Here is a 17,972-nt window from a genome sequence, read left to right on the forward strand (position 1 = left end):
CAGAGCACCCAGCTCCTAAAAAAAGAGCTTTGAAAGCAATTTAGATAGCTCTTCTCTTTTCACTAGTAAGACCCTAATCTCTTTTGTTCCTCCAGATTATAATACTGTACTTTGTTTATTGCCAAACAAAAATTCCTTATCTGAAAATTCATTTCTATATTTCTGTCTGACTTTGGAAGGGTTAGCCAGCAAGTGGTTAATTAATAGATCTATTGCTACATGTAATTTCAACAATAGAAACAAAATGTGTATGTATCAAACATTGCTTCTATGTTATGTGCTAAGAGTACAAGTACTGTGGCAAGAGCCATCTATTGGCTCACTTAACTTACACACCTACGCTTATCTATGTCTTAGATATGCAGAAAGTAAAGTTCTAAGAGTCTCTCTATTTTACTCAAGGTCCCACAATTTATAAAAAGAAGAATTGGGCTTAACGCTCTCTTTAAAAAGACCAAAAGTGAGAAAATAGAAGAGATTTCTGAGCAACCCAAATTTTAGTTCTGATATGTGAATGTAAAGCTGAATGCTAGAAATATGATAGAACACATTGGAAACATCTCTGAGACACAAGTAACCACAGGTAAGATGGGAAAGACATAGCCTACCAGTATTTTACATTTACAAAGAAAGAAAAGGAATGCAAGAAAGAAGGAAGGAAGGAAGAAGGAAAGAAAGAAAGAAATGGAGAGGAGAGGAAGAAAGGAAAGGGAGATGAGGAAAGAGAAAAAAATTATAAAGATAGTTAAGTGTTCAATGGTTTTGCAACTAATGAATATGCCTTGTATTAAGACACAACAATAGGAAAAAGCAATGGCACAACACTCATATATTAGAAAATCAACAATCCCATAAAGAAATATAGAGAATGTGTTTGGTTCTGATTAATGCATTGTAACAGTATCATAACACAGTGATATTTTGCAGGAATTTACGTAGAATTATGAAATGCCAAATGATGATATAGAAAGCATCATTTGAGAAAAAGGGAGAGGCTTGGCCTTATACAAAGAAGTTGAGAAGAGCTTGGTACTTGTTTTATGTATTTGAAAAGTCTCTGTATAAAAGGGGGGAAATACAGTCACCATGTCACCAGACAACAGATATTAAGTAAAGATTCTAGGCAATATTTTGGTGAAAATATTCCAATACTTAGATGTGCCTTGGGATATAATCACTGTATTAAGAGAGGAGTGTATAAAGTGTGTATATAAGTGTGTGGGGCCTTTGCATGTGCATCTACAGACACTTTTGATACACTGCTTTTTTAAAAAAAATTTTTTTATTATTTTGAAGATAGTAAAATACAACAGAACAAGATGGAGCAAAGCCAATTGAAACAGTGTAGTGAAATTGGTATAGAACTTCAAAGCAGGTTACAGGGATAACAGTAATAGGTACCACAGTATATCTCATTATCTTCATAATAGTAGTTCTTTCAGTCAGGTATAGCAAAATAAAATGAAACATAGAACATTATAAAAATTATCAAAACAGAATATTGAATAGAGCAATATCATTAATCAGAATAAAGCAAAACAGTGGTAAAAAGATTTGCCTTCAAAGAGATGACAGAAGGAAATCCCCCTTTTTTGCTATATTGCATATGGTCAACCCCAAGAGATGCTCAGATCTCTGGTTCCCATTTGCTAAAGGAGTGGGGGAAAGGGGGGAGGTGGTATATTTGATTCTTAGTCTGTGTGCCAGGTAGGCTCACTAACACTTAGCAGGGAGGTAAGCAGGTTGCTTGGTTTCCCAGTGCCCTAAGTTCCAACATGGAGTGGATCTCAGGAGTCGCTAGTGTTTCTCTCCCTCGAGTGGCCAATCATTGCTTTTTAGAAAAATTTATTATATATACATACACAATAATTTAAAGCTTTATAGGTCTTGTATGTTTTTAATTTTATTCTGTATTTATTAAAGAGCAGACAATACCAAATAAATCATTTTTATGTGGCAGCTGTTTAATGTCCTTCTGTATAATTTCTTTATTGAATATTATACACATTAATGTTCATTTTTGCAAGTTTTGTGGGATAATAAATGAAAATGCTGATATGATGCTCCTAAAAAATCAGAGTATCTACCATCAGAAATTTTTTCCAGGGTCAGAATGAAGAGGGACACAGAGGACATTTTTAACACACTAAACTATAACTAGAAGGAGATGTAGACTAAGAAACTCTAAAAACTAACATGAGTTTGTCTAAGAGGATGAAAAAAATCTGATTTCTAAGTTGCTGCATGTTTTAAGATTAAATTCAGTGTTATGGAAATACTTTGAATTCTATTCAGCAAAGTATTCATTATTCTTACTTTATTAATATCAATTTATATAATGGAGCCTAAAGGAATTGTATTAAAAACAGATACATTGCATTATTTTTTGAAAAAAATCAAACATAAAAAAAATTTTTGAACCTCTTTCTTTTTTTATTTAAAAGGAAAAAGAGAAAAAAACAGAACAAAACAAAACAGTATAAGGGTACAAGTAATACAGAACTACAAAAAAAACCAATAAGATATCAGTTAATAGATTATACACTATCATCTTAGAGACAGTGGTTCAGGTCACAGGATCAAAGCATACAAAGTGAACATTCAAACAGTGAGACAGCAAACAGTTGTGTTCAATGATCCATTCAAAAGCATTAATATGGTCATGTATTTAACACACCTAAACACACTTGCTGTTGTATCCTTTAGGGTACTTTTTTTTTTCGCTCTCTTAATTACAACAAAATTTACACATTTTGGGTTTTATTGCTCCCATAGATCTTATTAGTTTTTTTTTTTAATTTTATTTAAGGAGAAAAGAAAAAAAAACAGTGAAAGGGTACAAGTTATACAGATTTACAGAAGAAAAAAAATGAACAGTAGGAAATCACTAGTTAATGGATTACATATTGCCATCTTAGAAATAATTGTTCAAGTCACAAGATTAAAGCTTGTAGAGTGGACATTCCAACAATGATACTGCAAACAGTTGTGTTCAATGATCCAATAAAACTCTGTGATATCATTTTCTATTTTACACACTTAAATATACATGCAGTTATATAGTTTAGAGCACTTTCTTTTCCTCTCTTTTGTACAATGACTATTACACATTTTGGGTTTCATTGCTCCCACGGTTCTTATTGCTTTTTTGGAAGAAAGTAAAACCAAATGTGACATAACAGAACAGAATCGGTCAAGTCAAAAGGGTGGACATAATAGATAATATAAAAACATAATACAAGGTGATCAACAATGGTTACCATAATGCCTCCCTCTACCTCTAATAGAATTGCCTATATCATTAGTTATAATACAATTGAACAAAACAGTAAAGAACAAAACCCACAAAACCAAAACATTGGAGATATTGTAGGTCTTCAAAAGTAGATAAAAGTCAACGAGAATGGGCGTTATAATGAATCTCATTATCTTCACAGCTGATGCCTAAACTTTCGAACCTGATACTATCCAGCAAAACAGAATAGGGGAACATCAGTCAAAAACAAGATGGTGAGAGTAATACAGGGCTTCAAATCGAGATAATAGAAAGTCAAAGTGGGTTACTATATTATATCCTGCTATTTTTTTCCTTTAATTAAACGGATAAAAATAAAAAAGTAAATAATGGGATGGAGATTGAGAAAAAAGAGGGCATAACAGCAAAACAGCGCAGATCAAAACATAACCATTTAAGCAGAATAGTGTTTCACCACCAGATAATTCCGACCCAAAAGTAGTTACCATATTGACTCTTTCCTTGAAGTCCTTGAGTACAACTTTGTATACTGTAGCATTAAGTATATCAAAACAATGTAAAACCATTTAAGAGAATGACAGCATTACAGAATATTTAGAATCGACAAACAGAAAGTGAACAATGGTTTCTGTATAATCTCCTTGTCTTTAAAAGGTTTTTGCTTATACTATCATACATAATAAAATCCAATAAGATACAACCTGTTTAGACCATTGGAGACAGAAGAACAAAAGCTAGATGAGACTTCAAAACAAGATGATACTAAATCAGTATTACCTATTAAGATGTCATTTTCTCCCAAATAGCTGTTCCTATCATCCAATCTTCTCTGGCTCATTTCTGTTGAGCTCTTTTTCTGTCAGTAGCTGTCAGTTTGTCTTCATTTTGTTCTCTGCTCCATTCGTTGTGGCCTCCCTGCCACTATTTCTGGGTTCTTTGTATTTTTCTTTTTTTTAGAATATCCTGCAATACTCTCTGTAGAGTTGAATTGGTGGTTGCAAATTCCCCCAGTTCCTCTTTATCCTGGAAGCACCTTGTTTTTCCGTCAATTTCCAGGGACAGTTGTGCAGGATATCTCAATCTTGGCTGGAGATTATTATCTTTCAAAGCTTGAATTATTTCCCCCCATGCTCTTCGTGATTTGATGGTTTGTGCAGAGAAATCTGCTGTAATTCTGATGGGGGTTCCCTTGTAAGTGGTCTGTTTCTTGTCTCTGACAGCTTTTAATATTCTGTTCTTGTATTGAATTTCTGGAATTTTTATTATTATATGCCTGGGTGTTTCTCTGTTTGGGTTGTAGGTAGCTGGGGTCCTGTATGCCTCATACATGTGAGTATCTTTACCTTTTGCTAAATTAGGAAAATTCTCCTGGATTATTTCTGTGAGTAGCTTTTGTAGTTCACTTGTTTGTGTCCCTACTTCTTCTTTTATGTTCTTAATCCTTAAGTTATGGATCCTCTTATCATCTTCTTGTCTTTGTCTTTGTATTATTGCTGTTTGTTTCTTTGTTATTTTTAAGAAGTTTTTCACTTCATTCTCCCATATTACAAGTCTGCCCTCCAGTTCAGATAGTCTGTCCTTAGTTTCTTTCAAGCTGTTATGCCAGTCATCGATAGACTTCTTAATTTCTTGGTAGTCCCTTTGAACCTGCTTCACGTACTCTATGCTTTCTCTGTTTTCTCCATCAAACAATTCTCCCCTCTTTTTCTGTTCTTCCATTCCACCATCTGTTTTTTCCTGGGTGGTGCTTAGCATTTCTCTAACTATTCTGCATACTTCTAGCTTCAGGTCATTGATAACTTCATTCCTGAATTGGTCTATGAGGCTCTCTATATGGCGCTTAATGTCTATTGGTGCAGTGTCCGCTATTGCCTGTTTCTCAGAATTGGGGGCCGAGGAGCCTTTCTTGTTGCTGCCTTTTCCCATATTCTCTATTCCTTATATATATATATATGCAAGCTTACATAGGAGGCCCAGCTTCCCTGCCTGTCAGCCACAGCCTGATCGAATTGCGCTGGCTAGGTGTTCCCGCCCACCGCTGCGCACCAGGGAGTTATGGAGGAGGCAGCCTACGCGGGAGTCGCCCCTCTGGGCCACCTTCAGGCTCTGGGATGTGGGTTGGGCTAGCCTACCGAGTCCGCCAGCAGCGTCACGCAGGCCAGGCACTTTTCACCAATCCCGTCAGAGAGGGGAATGTGTGGCTGGAGTCGCCACCGCGCCCTGCTCCCGCAGGACTGCCCGAGCCCAGAAAGTCCTCCCCTGGAGTCAAACTGTGGTAGAGTGTCAGTTTCTCTCACTCACCTCACCACAAGTCAGTGCACGCCTCCCTGTCCGTCCTGTTTTCGACTCCGTTCGCAGACTCCCGTTCACAGAGCTTCTGCGTGTCTCTCTCCTTGCCGAGCCGATGTAGAGGCAGCCAGCCGCCGAGCGGCAGGAAACCCAAATCGCGGCTTCCAATGGTGCGGGCTCCAGCCTCCACACCAAGTCTTTTCTGTTCCTATTTTAGCGCCAGGACTGCATTCCAAGTTGGTTTCTCTCAGCCCAGTTCGTTCCTGAGTCAGTAGAGCATATCTCTGCCGGCTTATGTCTCCTTAGTCCGCACCATTCCTGACTTCTGAGCCGAGCCTTTCGGAGAGCCTCTGGTAGTTGCTGTTATCTGTCTGCCATGTTCTCCCGGAAGTCCCTTATTAGTTTTTTTGTAAGAGAATAAAATCAAACACGATAAAAACAAAGCTGTCAGTCAAAACCAAGGACACACATAACATATGATGTAAAAACAGAGTACAAGGTTATCAACAATGGTTACCATAATGCCTTTTGCTTCCTTAAGAAGAATTGTCTACCTCATTAGGTATTATAAAGTTGAACAAAAGAGTAGAGAACAAGACAAGTAAAACCTAAACATTGTAAGCATTACAGAACTTCAAAAGAGGATAATACTCAAACCAGAATGGGCATCATAGTGAATCTTATTGCCTTCAAAGTAGTTGCCTATATTCTGATACTTGATACTATCATACAGAATGGAACAGAGTCTAATCAGTCAAAAAAAGATAGTGGGAGTATTACAGGACTTCAAATCAAGTTAATAGGAAACCAAAAAAGTTACTATATTATATTCTGCTAGTTTTTTTTTAATTTTTCCCCCTTAGTTTAAAAAAATAATATAAAAATAATTAAATAATTTTTAACGAGTAAAGGAGAGATGGAAATAAAATAGGGCATAACAACATAACAATTCAGATTAAAGCATGACAGTTTCAGCAGCCTAGTGCTTCACCACCAAATAACCAGACTTAATAATAGTTACCATAGTGTCTTTTTCCTTGAAATATTAGAATATAACTTCATATACTATAGCACCAAACATATCAAGACAGTGTAAAACCATTCAAGTGGATGAAAGCATTGTAGAGTATTTAGAACCAGCTAACAGAAAAACGAACAATAGTTTCCATATCATCTCTTTGCCTATAACAATTCTTGTTTATACTATCACGGATAGCAAAATCCAGCAAGATGCAACATGATAAAACCAATGGAAACAGAAGACTCATAGTTTGGTGGGGCTTTAAAACAAGATGGTATTAAATCAGCACTAGCTATTATGATGTCTTGTTTTCTTCAAAATAGCTGTTCATTGTATCACAGGCAATAATATCAAACAGCCCAGAATAAAGCCATTCCAATCAAAAAGTGAAAACTTTATAAGGCTTCAAGGCCACACAATGGGGAATCATGGTTACCACATACTTTTATATATTGGAATCATTTCCTATACTAGGGAAACTATTCTGTATTCACAGATGCGAGTTTATTTCAATTATGAGTATGGTTTCAAGCTGCGCCCATTTATTGATAAATATCTCAATGTGATCTTTCTTTATAGCTGAGTAGTACTCCATTGTATAGAACTACCATAACTTTCTTATCCGTTCCTCAGTTGATGGACACTTGGGTTGTTTCTAAGATCTGACGATTACAAATTGTGCTGTTATAAACATAGGTGTGCATATATCACAGTGGTATGATGCTTTCAGTTCTTCTGGGAATATGCCTAGAAGTGGAATAGCTGGAACAAATGGGACTTCCAATCCCAGTTTTTTGAGAAATCTCCAGACTGACCTCCACAAAGGTTGTACCAGTCTACACTCCCACCAAGAGTGTAGGAGAGTTCCTTTTTCCCCACAGCCTCTCCAGCATTTGTTGCTGTTGGTTTTCTTGATCCTGGCCATTCTTTCAGGAGTGAGATGGAATCTCAGTGTGGTTTTAATCTGCAATTCCCTAATGACCAATGATGATGAACACTTTTTCATGTATTTATTTGCCATTTGTATTTCTTCATCTGAGAAGTGTGTATTCATCTCAGATGCCCATTTTTGGATTGGGTCTTTGAATTTCAGGGCTCTGAGTTTTTTAAATTCTTTGTATGTTTTAGACAAAAGTCCCTTGTCTGAGGGGGAGTTCACTAAGATCTTTTCCCAATTTGTGGGTTTTCTTTTCACTATGCTGGAGATTTTTTTGACTTGCAGAAACTTTTTAATAAGAGGTGGTCCCAGGTATTGATTCTGGGAAGTATTTCCTGTGCAGTTTGAGTCCTATTCATGAATTCTCTACCTACCCCTATGTCTTCAAAGTTTCTACCTAATTTGTCTTCCAATAGATTTAGTGATTCTGTTTTAATATTCAGATCTTTGATCCATTTAGATTTTAATTTAGTACATGGTGATACGCTTGGATCTAGTTTTAGTTTTCGGCAAATGGAGAGCCAGTTTTCCCAACACCATTTATTAAACAGACTGTCGTTCTTCCAGTGAACCTGGTTGGGTCCTTTATCAAAGATAAGGTGGTTGAGTGTGTTTTAGTTGTAGTTGTATATTCGAATCTATTACATTGATCTTTGGCTCTGTTTTGATTTCAATACCATGTTGATTTTACTACTGTTGCTTTGTAGTATAACTTCAAGTCAGGGATTATAATGCCTCCTGTCTTGCCTTTGGTGCTTAGAATTGCCTTTGCTATTCTAGGTCTCTTCTGGTTCCAGATGAATTTTAGGATTGATTTCTCTATATCTATAAGATACGTTGATGGTATTTTTATTGGGATTGCATTGAATCTGTATAAAAGTTTTGGGAGAATGGCCATTTTCACGATGTTTGTTCTTCCTATCCATGAGCATGGGATGTCTTTCCATTTTCTGAGATCATCTTCAATTTCTTCTTTCAGTGTATTATAATTTTCCCTGTATAGGTCTTTCACTTCTTTCGTAAGAGTAATTCCTAAACATTTAATTTTTTTTGCTTGCTAGTGTGAAGAGTGTGGCTTCTCTTCTTTCTCTCTCTGTGATTTTGTTGTTAGTGTATAGGAATGCTATTGATTTCTGAGGACTGATTTTGTATCCAGCTACATCACTGAATTTATTTAATATATCTAAGAGTCTTTCAATGGAGTTTTGGGAGTCTTCTATGTAGAGTATCATGTCATCTGCAAACAATGACAATTTAACTTCTTCTTTTCCTATCATTACCCCTTTTATTTCTTTCTCTTGTCTAATTGTTCTGGCTAGTATTTCCAGTACTATGTTAAATAGGAGTAGTGATAAAGGACATCCTTGTCTTGTGCCTGATTTTAAAGTAATGGCTTTCATCTTTTGGCCATTTAGTATGATACTGGCTATTGGTTTGTCATAGATGGCCTTTATTATATTGAGGTAAAGACCATCTATTCCAATTTTCTGTAAAGTTCTTATCATGAATGAATGTTGGACCTTATCAAAGGCTTTTTCTGCATCTATAGAAATGATCATGTGATTCTTACGTTTGGCTTTATTGGTATGGTGGATTACATTTATTGATTTACGTATGTTGAACCATCCCTGCATGCCTGGGATGAATCCAACTTGGTCATGGTGTATAATCTTCTTGATGATTTGCTGCATCCTATTTGCCAATATTTTATTGAGGATTTTTGCATCTGTGTTCATTAGGGAGATTGGTCTGTAGTTCTCTTTTTCAGTTGGGCCTTTCTCAGGTTTTGGTTCTAGAGTAATATTTGCTTCCAGGAATGACTTGGGAAGGATTGCTTCCCTTTCAATTTCATTCAATAGTTTGAGGAGTGTTGGCATTAGGTCTTCTTTGTATTTCTTGTAGAATTCTGCAGGGAATACGTCTGGGCCTGGGCTCTTCTTTGTAGGTAAGGAATTAATTACATGTTCAATTTAATTGATAGAGATTGGGTTATTCAGCAGTTTTACATCCTCTTGATCTAGTTTTGGTACTTCATATGTTTCTAAGAATCTGTCTATTTCTTCTGTGTTATCAAACTTTTGAGAGTACAGGTTTTTGAAATAGGTGTTGATGATCTTCTGTATTTCTATTGGGTCTGTAGTGATTTCACCTTTTTCATTTCTTATTGCATGAATTTGAGCTTTTTCTTCCCTTCTTTTAATAAGGTTGGCTAGGGGCTAATCGATTTTATTCATTCTTTCAAAGAACCAACTTTTTGATTCGTTGATTCTTTGGATTGTTTTCTTAGTCTCTATTGCGTTGATTTCTGATCTGATTTTTATAATTTCCTCTCTTCTTTTGGTTGTGGGCTTGATTTGCTCTTCTTTTTCTAGATGTTTGAGGTGTAGCATCAGGTTATTTATTTGTATTCATTCCATTTTCCTGATCTGGGAACTCAGTGCAATATATTTTCCTCTGAGGATGGCTTTCATTGCATCCCACAGATTCTGGTAAGCTGTATATGTGTTTTCATTTTCTTGTAGATATTGATTAATTTCTTCTTTAATTTCTTCTGTGACCCACTGATTACTCGAGTGTGTTATTCAGTTTCCATGTGCTTGTGGCAATTTTGCAGTATCTTTTATCATTAATTTCTAATTTCATAGCACTATGGTCCGATAGCATGCAAGGGATAATTTCAACTCTTTTGCATTTGTTTAAATATGTTCTGTGAGTTAATATATGGTCTATTTTAGAAAATGTCGCATTTACTGCTGAGAAGAATGTGTATTCTGTTGTTGTTGGGTGCAATACTCTGTATATGTCTATTAAGTCCATTTGTTCACAGGTGCGATTCAGTTCTTTTATTTCTTTGCTGATTTTCTGTCTGGTTGATCTGTCCATTGGTGTCAATGGTGTGTTAAGATCTCCTGTTAGAATCATGTTACTGCTAATTTGGTTTTTTATTTCTGTTAGTACTTGTTTTATATAACTGGGTGCTCTGGAGTTTGGTGCATATATATTTAAGATAGTTAGCTCTTCCTCTTGGAGTTTTCCCCTAACCAGTATGTAGTGACCTTCTTTATCCCTTCTGATCATTATTGGCTTGAAGTTTACTTTGTCTGCAAACAAAATAGGTACCCCCACTGTTTTGGGCTCCTGTTGGATGAAGTATTGTTTTCCACCCTTTGACTTTCAGTCTGTGAGTATCCTTTTGGGTTAGATGTGCTTCTTGTAGACAGCATATGGTTGGATTTTGTTTCTTGATCCATTCTGCCAGTTTGTTTCTTTTAATTGGTGTATTGAGACCATTTACATTAATGGTTAGAACTGTTATATATTGGTTTATTGTTGACATGTTATCTTTCTGCTGTTGCATCTTTATCTTTCTGCTCTGTTTAATTGTCTGCTTTGTTTAGTGGTTTTTTTCCAAATGTATCTAGGCTGTCTTTCAGTATTCTTTGCAGGGTTGGCTTGGTGATCATGAAGTTTTTCAGCTGATCTTTGTCATGGAAGTATCTTATTTCTCCATTGATTTTGAAGAACAGTTTTGCAGGGTACATCAGCCTAGGTTGGAAATCATTTTCCTTTAGGATCTGAAATACTTCACTCCATGCTCTTCTTGACTTTATTGTTTGTGCTGAGATCTGCTATGATTCTGATAGGTTTTCCTTTATAGGTGATCTGTCTTTTCTGACAGCTTTTAATATGCTATTCTTTTTGTTCGATTTCTGGGATGGTCATTATTATATACCTGGGTGTAGATTTATTTTGGTTATGGCTATTTGGAGTTCTATATGCTTCATTGATCTTGATATCAGTTTCCAATCTCGTATTTGGGAAATTTTCAGCTATTACTTCTATAAATATCCTCTTAAAATCTTTTATGTTGTCCCCTTCCTGTTCAGTTTTCCTATCAACCTTATGTTGTTCCTCTTTGCATCATCTTGCAGATGTTGAATTGTTATTTCCCGATTTCTTATTATTTTTAAAAGATCTTTCCTTTCCTGTTCACTGGCTGCGATCTTGTCTTTGAGGTCTGATATTCTATCTTCACATTCATTGAAGTGGTTTTTACAACTTTCAATGGAGTTTTTGATTTCCTGTATATCTCTTTGCATCTGTTTTATGTATTCTGTTTGTTTCTTATATTGTTCATCCAGGGATTCTATCCTTTTGTTTAGTTCCTCCAATTTTTTAACTGTGTCTTCTTTAGCTATGTTCAGCATCTCCTTCATTTCTTTTATCATTTCTTCTTTTACCTGAGAGATTATTTCTAGTTTGAATTCCCTTAAGGCTTCCCAGAGTTGCTTCTTTATTTCAGTTACTATTATTTCAGGTATATCAGTTATGTGACATGTGTTTTCTTCTATGCACATGGCTCCTAGACTTCCTTGGGATGGGCTGGATGTTTGAGGTTGCATTTTGATCTTTTGTTTAGTCATTTTCCTGTATTTTCGAGCTTCAAGTGTTGTTCCAAGTGTGGGAGAGAGTTCCACCAGCTTGGAATGGGGTTCCCTGCAGCGGCCCCACTCACTAGACCTGGCTGGGAAGTGTGGTCTGGTCCCCAGATCGGGAAGAGAGTTCCCCCAGGCTGGGGCAGGATTCCATGCCACTGCTGCTTGCTGCTCTGCTCACCACTCACTGGTCCCGGCCTGAGCCTCTTTCTAAAGTGCTCTTTGTCCCCATAACATTTCTAGGAACAATATTTATTTTGTCAATATAATCATAAAAAAATGAAAATAAGTCAGCCTAATAATTTATTTTACCCAAAGGCTCATCCATTCCTGGGAGTATCCTTCTTAGCAATGCAAATCAAACCTTAGCAAATCAAAACATTTCAGTTCTGAGCTGACAGATATCAGCACATTTTTTCAGACAAGCCCTAATTAAATCAGATATGTCCTTACATTCTCATTTCCAAATTAAACATCACAACTTAAGATGCGTTTTGCCCAGTGATTCACCATATGCTTCACTTGGCTAGTTCAATCTCCTTTTGGTTGACCTGTATATTATCTAAGCCAATATATCAAGGTCACTACTGATTTACACACACACACACACACACACACTTACACAAACACACACAAGCAATGCCAAATTCACAAGGGCTAAGAAAGCTTATATCATAAAATCTTGATTATATATTGTTGGAAAAGTCCTCTAAAGCATTTTAATATGCTTAGAGACTAGTTTGATACCCTCAATGCCATCTCAAATCTGCTTGTGTTATAACACTGCAACAGAAATTGTAGGATAATCATTGGCATTGTGTTTTGATATTTCAACCACAGTGCTGATATATATCTATCTTGGTAAAGGCTACTATAAGAATGGATAGTTTGTTTTTAAAAAGATGAGATAAAGAACACCAAAAACAAGGGGGTACAAAAGTAAAAAGGACATGCCTAGGTAAAAATTTAAATGAGTAATTCAGAAAAATTTGACACTGTTGCTTTTTATAAAATATTTCATATTAGTTGGTAATATTTTGAGGTTTTATAAAGCTGTGAAGTAGATCACAGACATGAGGGGTTCTTTGAAAAAGAGGAATAAATTCTGATGCATCTTTTCATCAATTATAATTTCTGAGTATCAAGAAATCCTAAAATAAAATATCATTGTTTTACATATAATATCATCAATGAAATAGATAGCATGGTATTTAAATTTGTTTTTAAAAAGGGAAAATAAATTTTACCTGAATTTGATTAAATCTAATAGCCCACTTCTTGTTAACAAAAAATACAGGGGGTAGAGAATTAAATTGTATGGTGCCACAGGGAAGCAAACATAAACATGTTCTCCAAAGATGAGACAACTAGTCCACTTTTCTTGGAAAGGAGTAAATAGTGATTTGGGAGTAACAAAAGTAAAAGCAATGTGTGATATTTATTTGGGTACAACTGAAATAAAGTAAATGGATTCAATTCATAAAATCATAAAGTGAACAAAACATTAGATAATACTGCATAATCGAAGTTAATTTATTTAGTTGTTAAAATGTTTTTATAGTAAATAAAATGTCCTTTTGTTTCCTAAAATATGTCTCCTAAATTATAAAAGCTAGAAATAACATAGAATATAGGATTCGCTTCAAATTCCTGAGCAACAACATAATTTTTTTTGTTTTGTTTTGTTTTTTTCCTTTTTTATCGGTACCGGAGATCGAACTCACGACTGCCTGCTTGCAAGGCAGGCGCTTATGCCGCTGAGCTAAATCCCCAGCCCCAGCAACACCATAATTTAAAAAGATTTAGGTGAAACAAATAAAAATCTCTAACTCTTGAGTTCAAACAATAATTCTTAGGGGTTGATTATGACATTATTTATGTTTTTATATGCATTTGACTTATTTATAACAAAGAATATTATTTATATGTTAAGGCTTAACAAAATAGCTTAACTTATAATGGTAGTTGTGGATATCTCTTTAACTAAAGTAAGAAGTTGATATTCTACATATGTTGTAGGATAGGATGTTGTTTCCTTCTCTGTCATTCTGAATTTGTGAGATAACTCATAATTGTGTTTTGCTTTATAGTTTCATTCTAATATTAAATTGTTCCCCTCAAATAATTGCATCCATTTTTCCACAGTACTCTTCTAGTCTTAGTCTGAAGTCTAATTAGTGGATTTTGGGTGTATGGATATCATCAAACTATAGGTTAAATTAATTTCCCAAGGAATTCATAACCATTATTAGCTTCCTTCAGAACTAGTTTTTTTCACATTTGGGGCACTAAATGTTTACTTTTATTGGATCATTTGTCATCTCTAGTGCTAATTTGATGTAGTATATTCTGTATAATTAAAACTTGACCATAAAACTATTTTTCCGTGAAAAAAAATCAATAGACAAGTGTATCTAGCCCAAAAGCAATCATTTGGCAAATAAAAGGAACTTGCTGTTCAACTATTTTCACTTATAACTGAGTTTATTTTCCAGGATTTATCATTGCTTTAAAAAAAAGTGACAACAATATATACTACATAAAAAAGATTCCAATTCAATGAGGTAACAATGGTCCCTATTTTCTGAATAACCTGATAAAAAGCATCTTGACCTCTATTTATCTTACTTCATAGTATACTGGAAATCTATATATCTATATTTATATTTGTATTAATGCATATAAATGTAGATTATAGTGACCTATAGCAAATAGTCTCTCCTAAAGTTTTAATTATCAGGCTATATCTGTATTTTATGCCACAGACAACAGAAGATAATGACTCTCCTGGAAAGAATTAAGTATCCAAATCACTTACTACAAAAAATATACCTTTCTCCCATACCTGAAGAGGACTTATATTATTTCATATCTAGTAGATCTATGAAAATGAAGATATTGCTGGTTGTCTATGCCCAGACCAAAACCTTGAATCCACAGTGGCTTAGCAGCAACAAAACTCAGAAGATATAGAAGCAGAATTTTCCTTTTCCTAATTTTATGCCTCATTGCTCTCAACCAGTACTAAAAGTAGAAAATAACTGGCTATTGAGAGAACAAAAAAATATTTTTTAAAAAAGAACTTTATATCTTGAAGCTCAACTTCCTCATTTTACACACTAAGAAACTATGACTCAGAGAGGTTCAATGACTTGTCTGAGAGCCACACCATAGCTAACAAAATAGCCCAGCTTGCTGTCTTCCTAAAGCTAAGACCTTGAAGAAAAAAAAAGAAATATTCTATAAACCACAAGTCAGAATAAAAATGGAAGCAAGAATAAAGTGTATAAAGCAAACATGTTGAAGGATCAGTTTAAGAAATTAAGGAAAGTAAGCAATACAAAAAATAAAAAAGCTTCTTTAAAAAAAAAACGTGAGTCACAATGAGTGGCAGATAAGATAAAAACAAAGATTAGCAGATTCCCAAGTGGCATTATATGGGCCAACATGAATGAAAAAATAATATCAGTTCTAATTGTAATGCCATTGGCATAACATTTCACAAATATTAAAATGTAGGAAGAGTGCCTCTTAAAATCATTAAAATATGGTATAAGAAAATATATTTTGAGAAAGCCACATGGTAGTTATTTTAATTTGTCATCCTCTGTATTTTCCCCGACCCTTTATTCCCCAAAATCAGTAGCAGTAACATTTTACTGAATATTTTCTCTGTGAAGATAAGGTATTACTTCACTATCAGGACCCATTCTTAGTCCAGAAAGGCTGTTTGCTATGATATTGTTTACTGCTTGCTATGATTCTGTTTACTGTCATGGTTGGAGACAAGTCTAGTGCATGATATACTCTAGTGCATGAAAAACTCTGAAACGATTATGGTGTGACCAGAATAAAGGGACAAATAACTTTCCAGGGCTATTGTATGTGAATTACTTCTCTTCCTAAATAATCATATTTACTTCTACAGCTTGTACTCCATTTTTTTTTCTCCACACCTTCTAGCCCCAACCTGGCTGGGATCTGGCTGCCTTGTGGGCCTGGCTTGGGGTACCAAATGCAGTTTTGGGAGCTAGGATTCCAACTCTACTGTCAATGCTTCCCAAATAGGAATGGTCAGTGAAGAGCAGTCTTCTGAATTTCAGTCATACATAAACAGACACTAAGGGTCACCCTTCCAAATAAACTTCAGATCTGTAACTTATGAAATTGCAGTACTTATCCACACATTTCATTGTCATTTGAATTTCTTATCCTTTGAGTAAAAATAACACAATGCAGCCAAACACTCAAATTAAAATCTCAGAGACAGCCTAGATCCACCTACTCCTTCAACTTCCTTATTAGGTCATTTACCACATGATGTACATTTCACTTATTCTACTACCAGACTATTTTTTAAGTACTTCAAGGGCTCTCCACTGTCAACAGGACTTAAAATGTTTGATAGTTTAGTCTCTAACTTTTCATTCATTCTTCAAAACTCCTGCACATCTTACAGTTAAAATATTGCATGGTTTTCTGTATCTCCATGCTTTTTCTTATGATACTTTCTCTCACTAGAAAAGCTTTCCCTCTCTTGTCTCTCTACCACAAAGGAAACACTTGGTCTTATTTCTGTCTTTTGGCTTTGTCCTCTTATATGCTAACTTCATTTCCTGCAAGGATTTTCTGTGGTCTAAGAGACAGCCATCAACATCTTCAAGTTTCTCATGTCCTTTTAGCACAAAATTCAACAAGAAAAAATAAAAGAGTCCAAAGGCTCTCATAAAAATCCTTTCAGAGATTGATTATGTGGCTTAGGTCACATAATTTCTATGAATTAGTTCTTACTCTATATGAAGTATCTTGTGGTCAAGGCATATGACTTATTCACCTTTGTATTCTCAGAATACAGAAGTATAACACACAGAACATGTTTAATAATTCAGTCAACAGGAAAAAGGAAGGAAGGAAAGGAGGGGAGGCAATTTACAGTTAGTTCTGATTTGATATGTAAAATATACATCTGATCGTGAGTTGAAATAGGGCTAGATTATACATTTTCAGATTCCCAAATTCAGATCACACACACACACACACACGCACACCTGCAAATACAGAAATAAGGATAACGATAATTCACATAGTATTATGTTTAAATAAACAATTTTCTTTCTCTCTCTTTCTTTCTTTTGTGGTAATGGATATGAACTCAGGGCCTTCAATTGAGTTACATCCACAGCCTCTTTTTTTCTTGGAATCCGAGTCTTCTTAAGCTCCTAAATTCCCCAGGTTCTGCTCAAGTTTAGGATTCTCTTGTCTCAGTCTCCCAGAGGTCAGGGATCATAGGGATGTACCACCACATCTGTCAGCATAGAATTTTTCACTTACTTAGAACTATAAATATTTAAACACAGAATATAATACAAAATATAATTTTGTGACTTCAAAAGAAGTTTCAGAAAAGTTATGTTAATTGTAAAAATAGAAAAAAATATTGATTAAAGATACAAGTACAAAATAATTAGTTACAAGTACAAAAAAATTTTCAGTATATTCTCTTTTCTACAATGAAACAAAAAACCTCACTTCCTGAAATTCCAAAGTAGTGATCTCTATTTTACTTGATAATAACTTCACATTCCTTCCTTATTATCAGCTAAAAATGTTAGTATTTTCTGATAACTTAAAACATTTGGCAGGAGTCCAAACAATCTCTTAGAAATTGTACTTGTTTCATCACCACTGCTAATCTTTCAATAACAAGTTTATGCTGGACACATAATATGGACCTGCTGGTTTGCATGTAATTTTCTTCGGATTATGCTGCTCTCTTGATCTCCCTATCCTTTCCCAACACTCTTAAGCTAAATACTTCTTTCCTTCACTAAAAAAAGGGGGAAGGAAAGAAAAAGAAAAAAAAAAGCCAAGAAAGAATATCTTCAGACTTTTGATATACCACAACTAATTCTTAATATGAAATAGGTATTCCAGATAAGTTCAACCACTAGTAGTTTTTACATATTTTTATAATTTTGGTTATACAGCCAGTACTTGTTAAGAACTTTACATATATAATTTAATCCTCACAAA

At 34.8% G+C, this 17,972-nt stretch overlaps 1 protein-coding gene across 4 annotated transcripts in view; it reads right to left on the reverse strand.

The window, feature by feature from the left end:
• The window catches only part of Macrod2 (mono-ADP ribosylhydrolase 2), a 1,970,011-nt gene that overhangs the window by 1,641,207 nt on the left and 310,832 nt on the right, over positions 1-17,972 (reverse strand). The window contains exon 4 of one of the 4 annotated variants that reach the window (XM_063248674.1): positions 2,490-17,244. The exons of the other annotated variants lie outside the window; for them this stretch is intronic. Within the exon in view, the coding sequence (XP_063104744.1) occupies positions 17,216-17,244 (29 nt within the window). The 3' untranslated portion in view covers positions 2,490-17,215. Of the gene's footprint in view, positions 1-2,489; positions 17,245-17,972 lie in introns of those variants that run through there. 4 annotated transcript variants of the gene reach the window in all.

This window comes from Cavia porcellus, unplaced genomic scaffold (genome assembly GCF_034190915.1).
Source record: "Cavia porcellus strain 051 isolate PalLab524CR breed Dunkin Hartley unplaced genomic scaffold, mCavPor4.1 scaffold_5, whole genome shotgun sequence".
Lineage (NCBI taxonomy): Eukaryota > Metazoa > Chordata > Mammalia > Rodentia > Caviidae > Cavia > Cavia porcellus.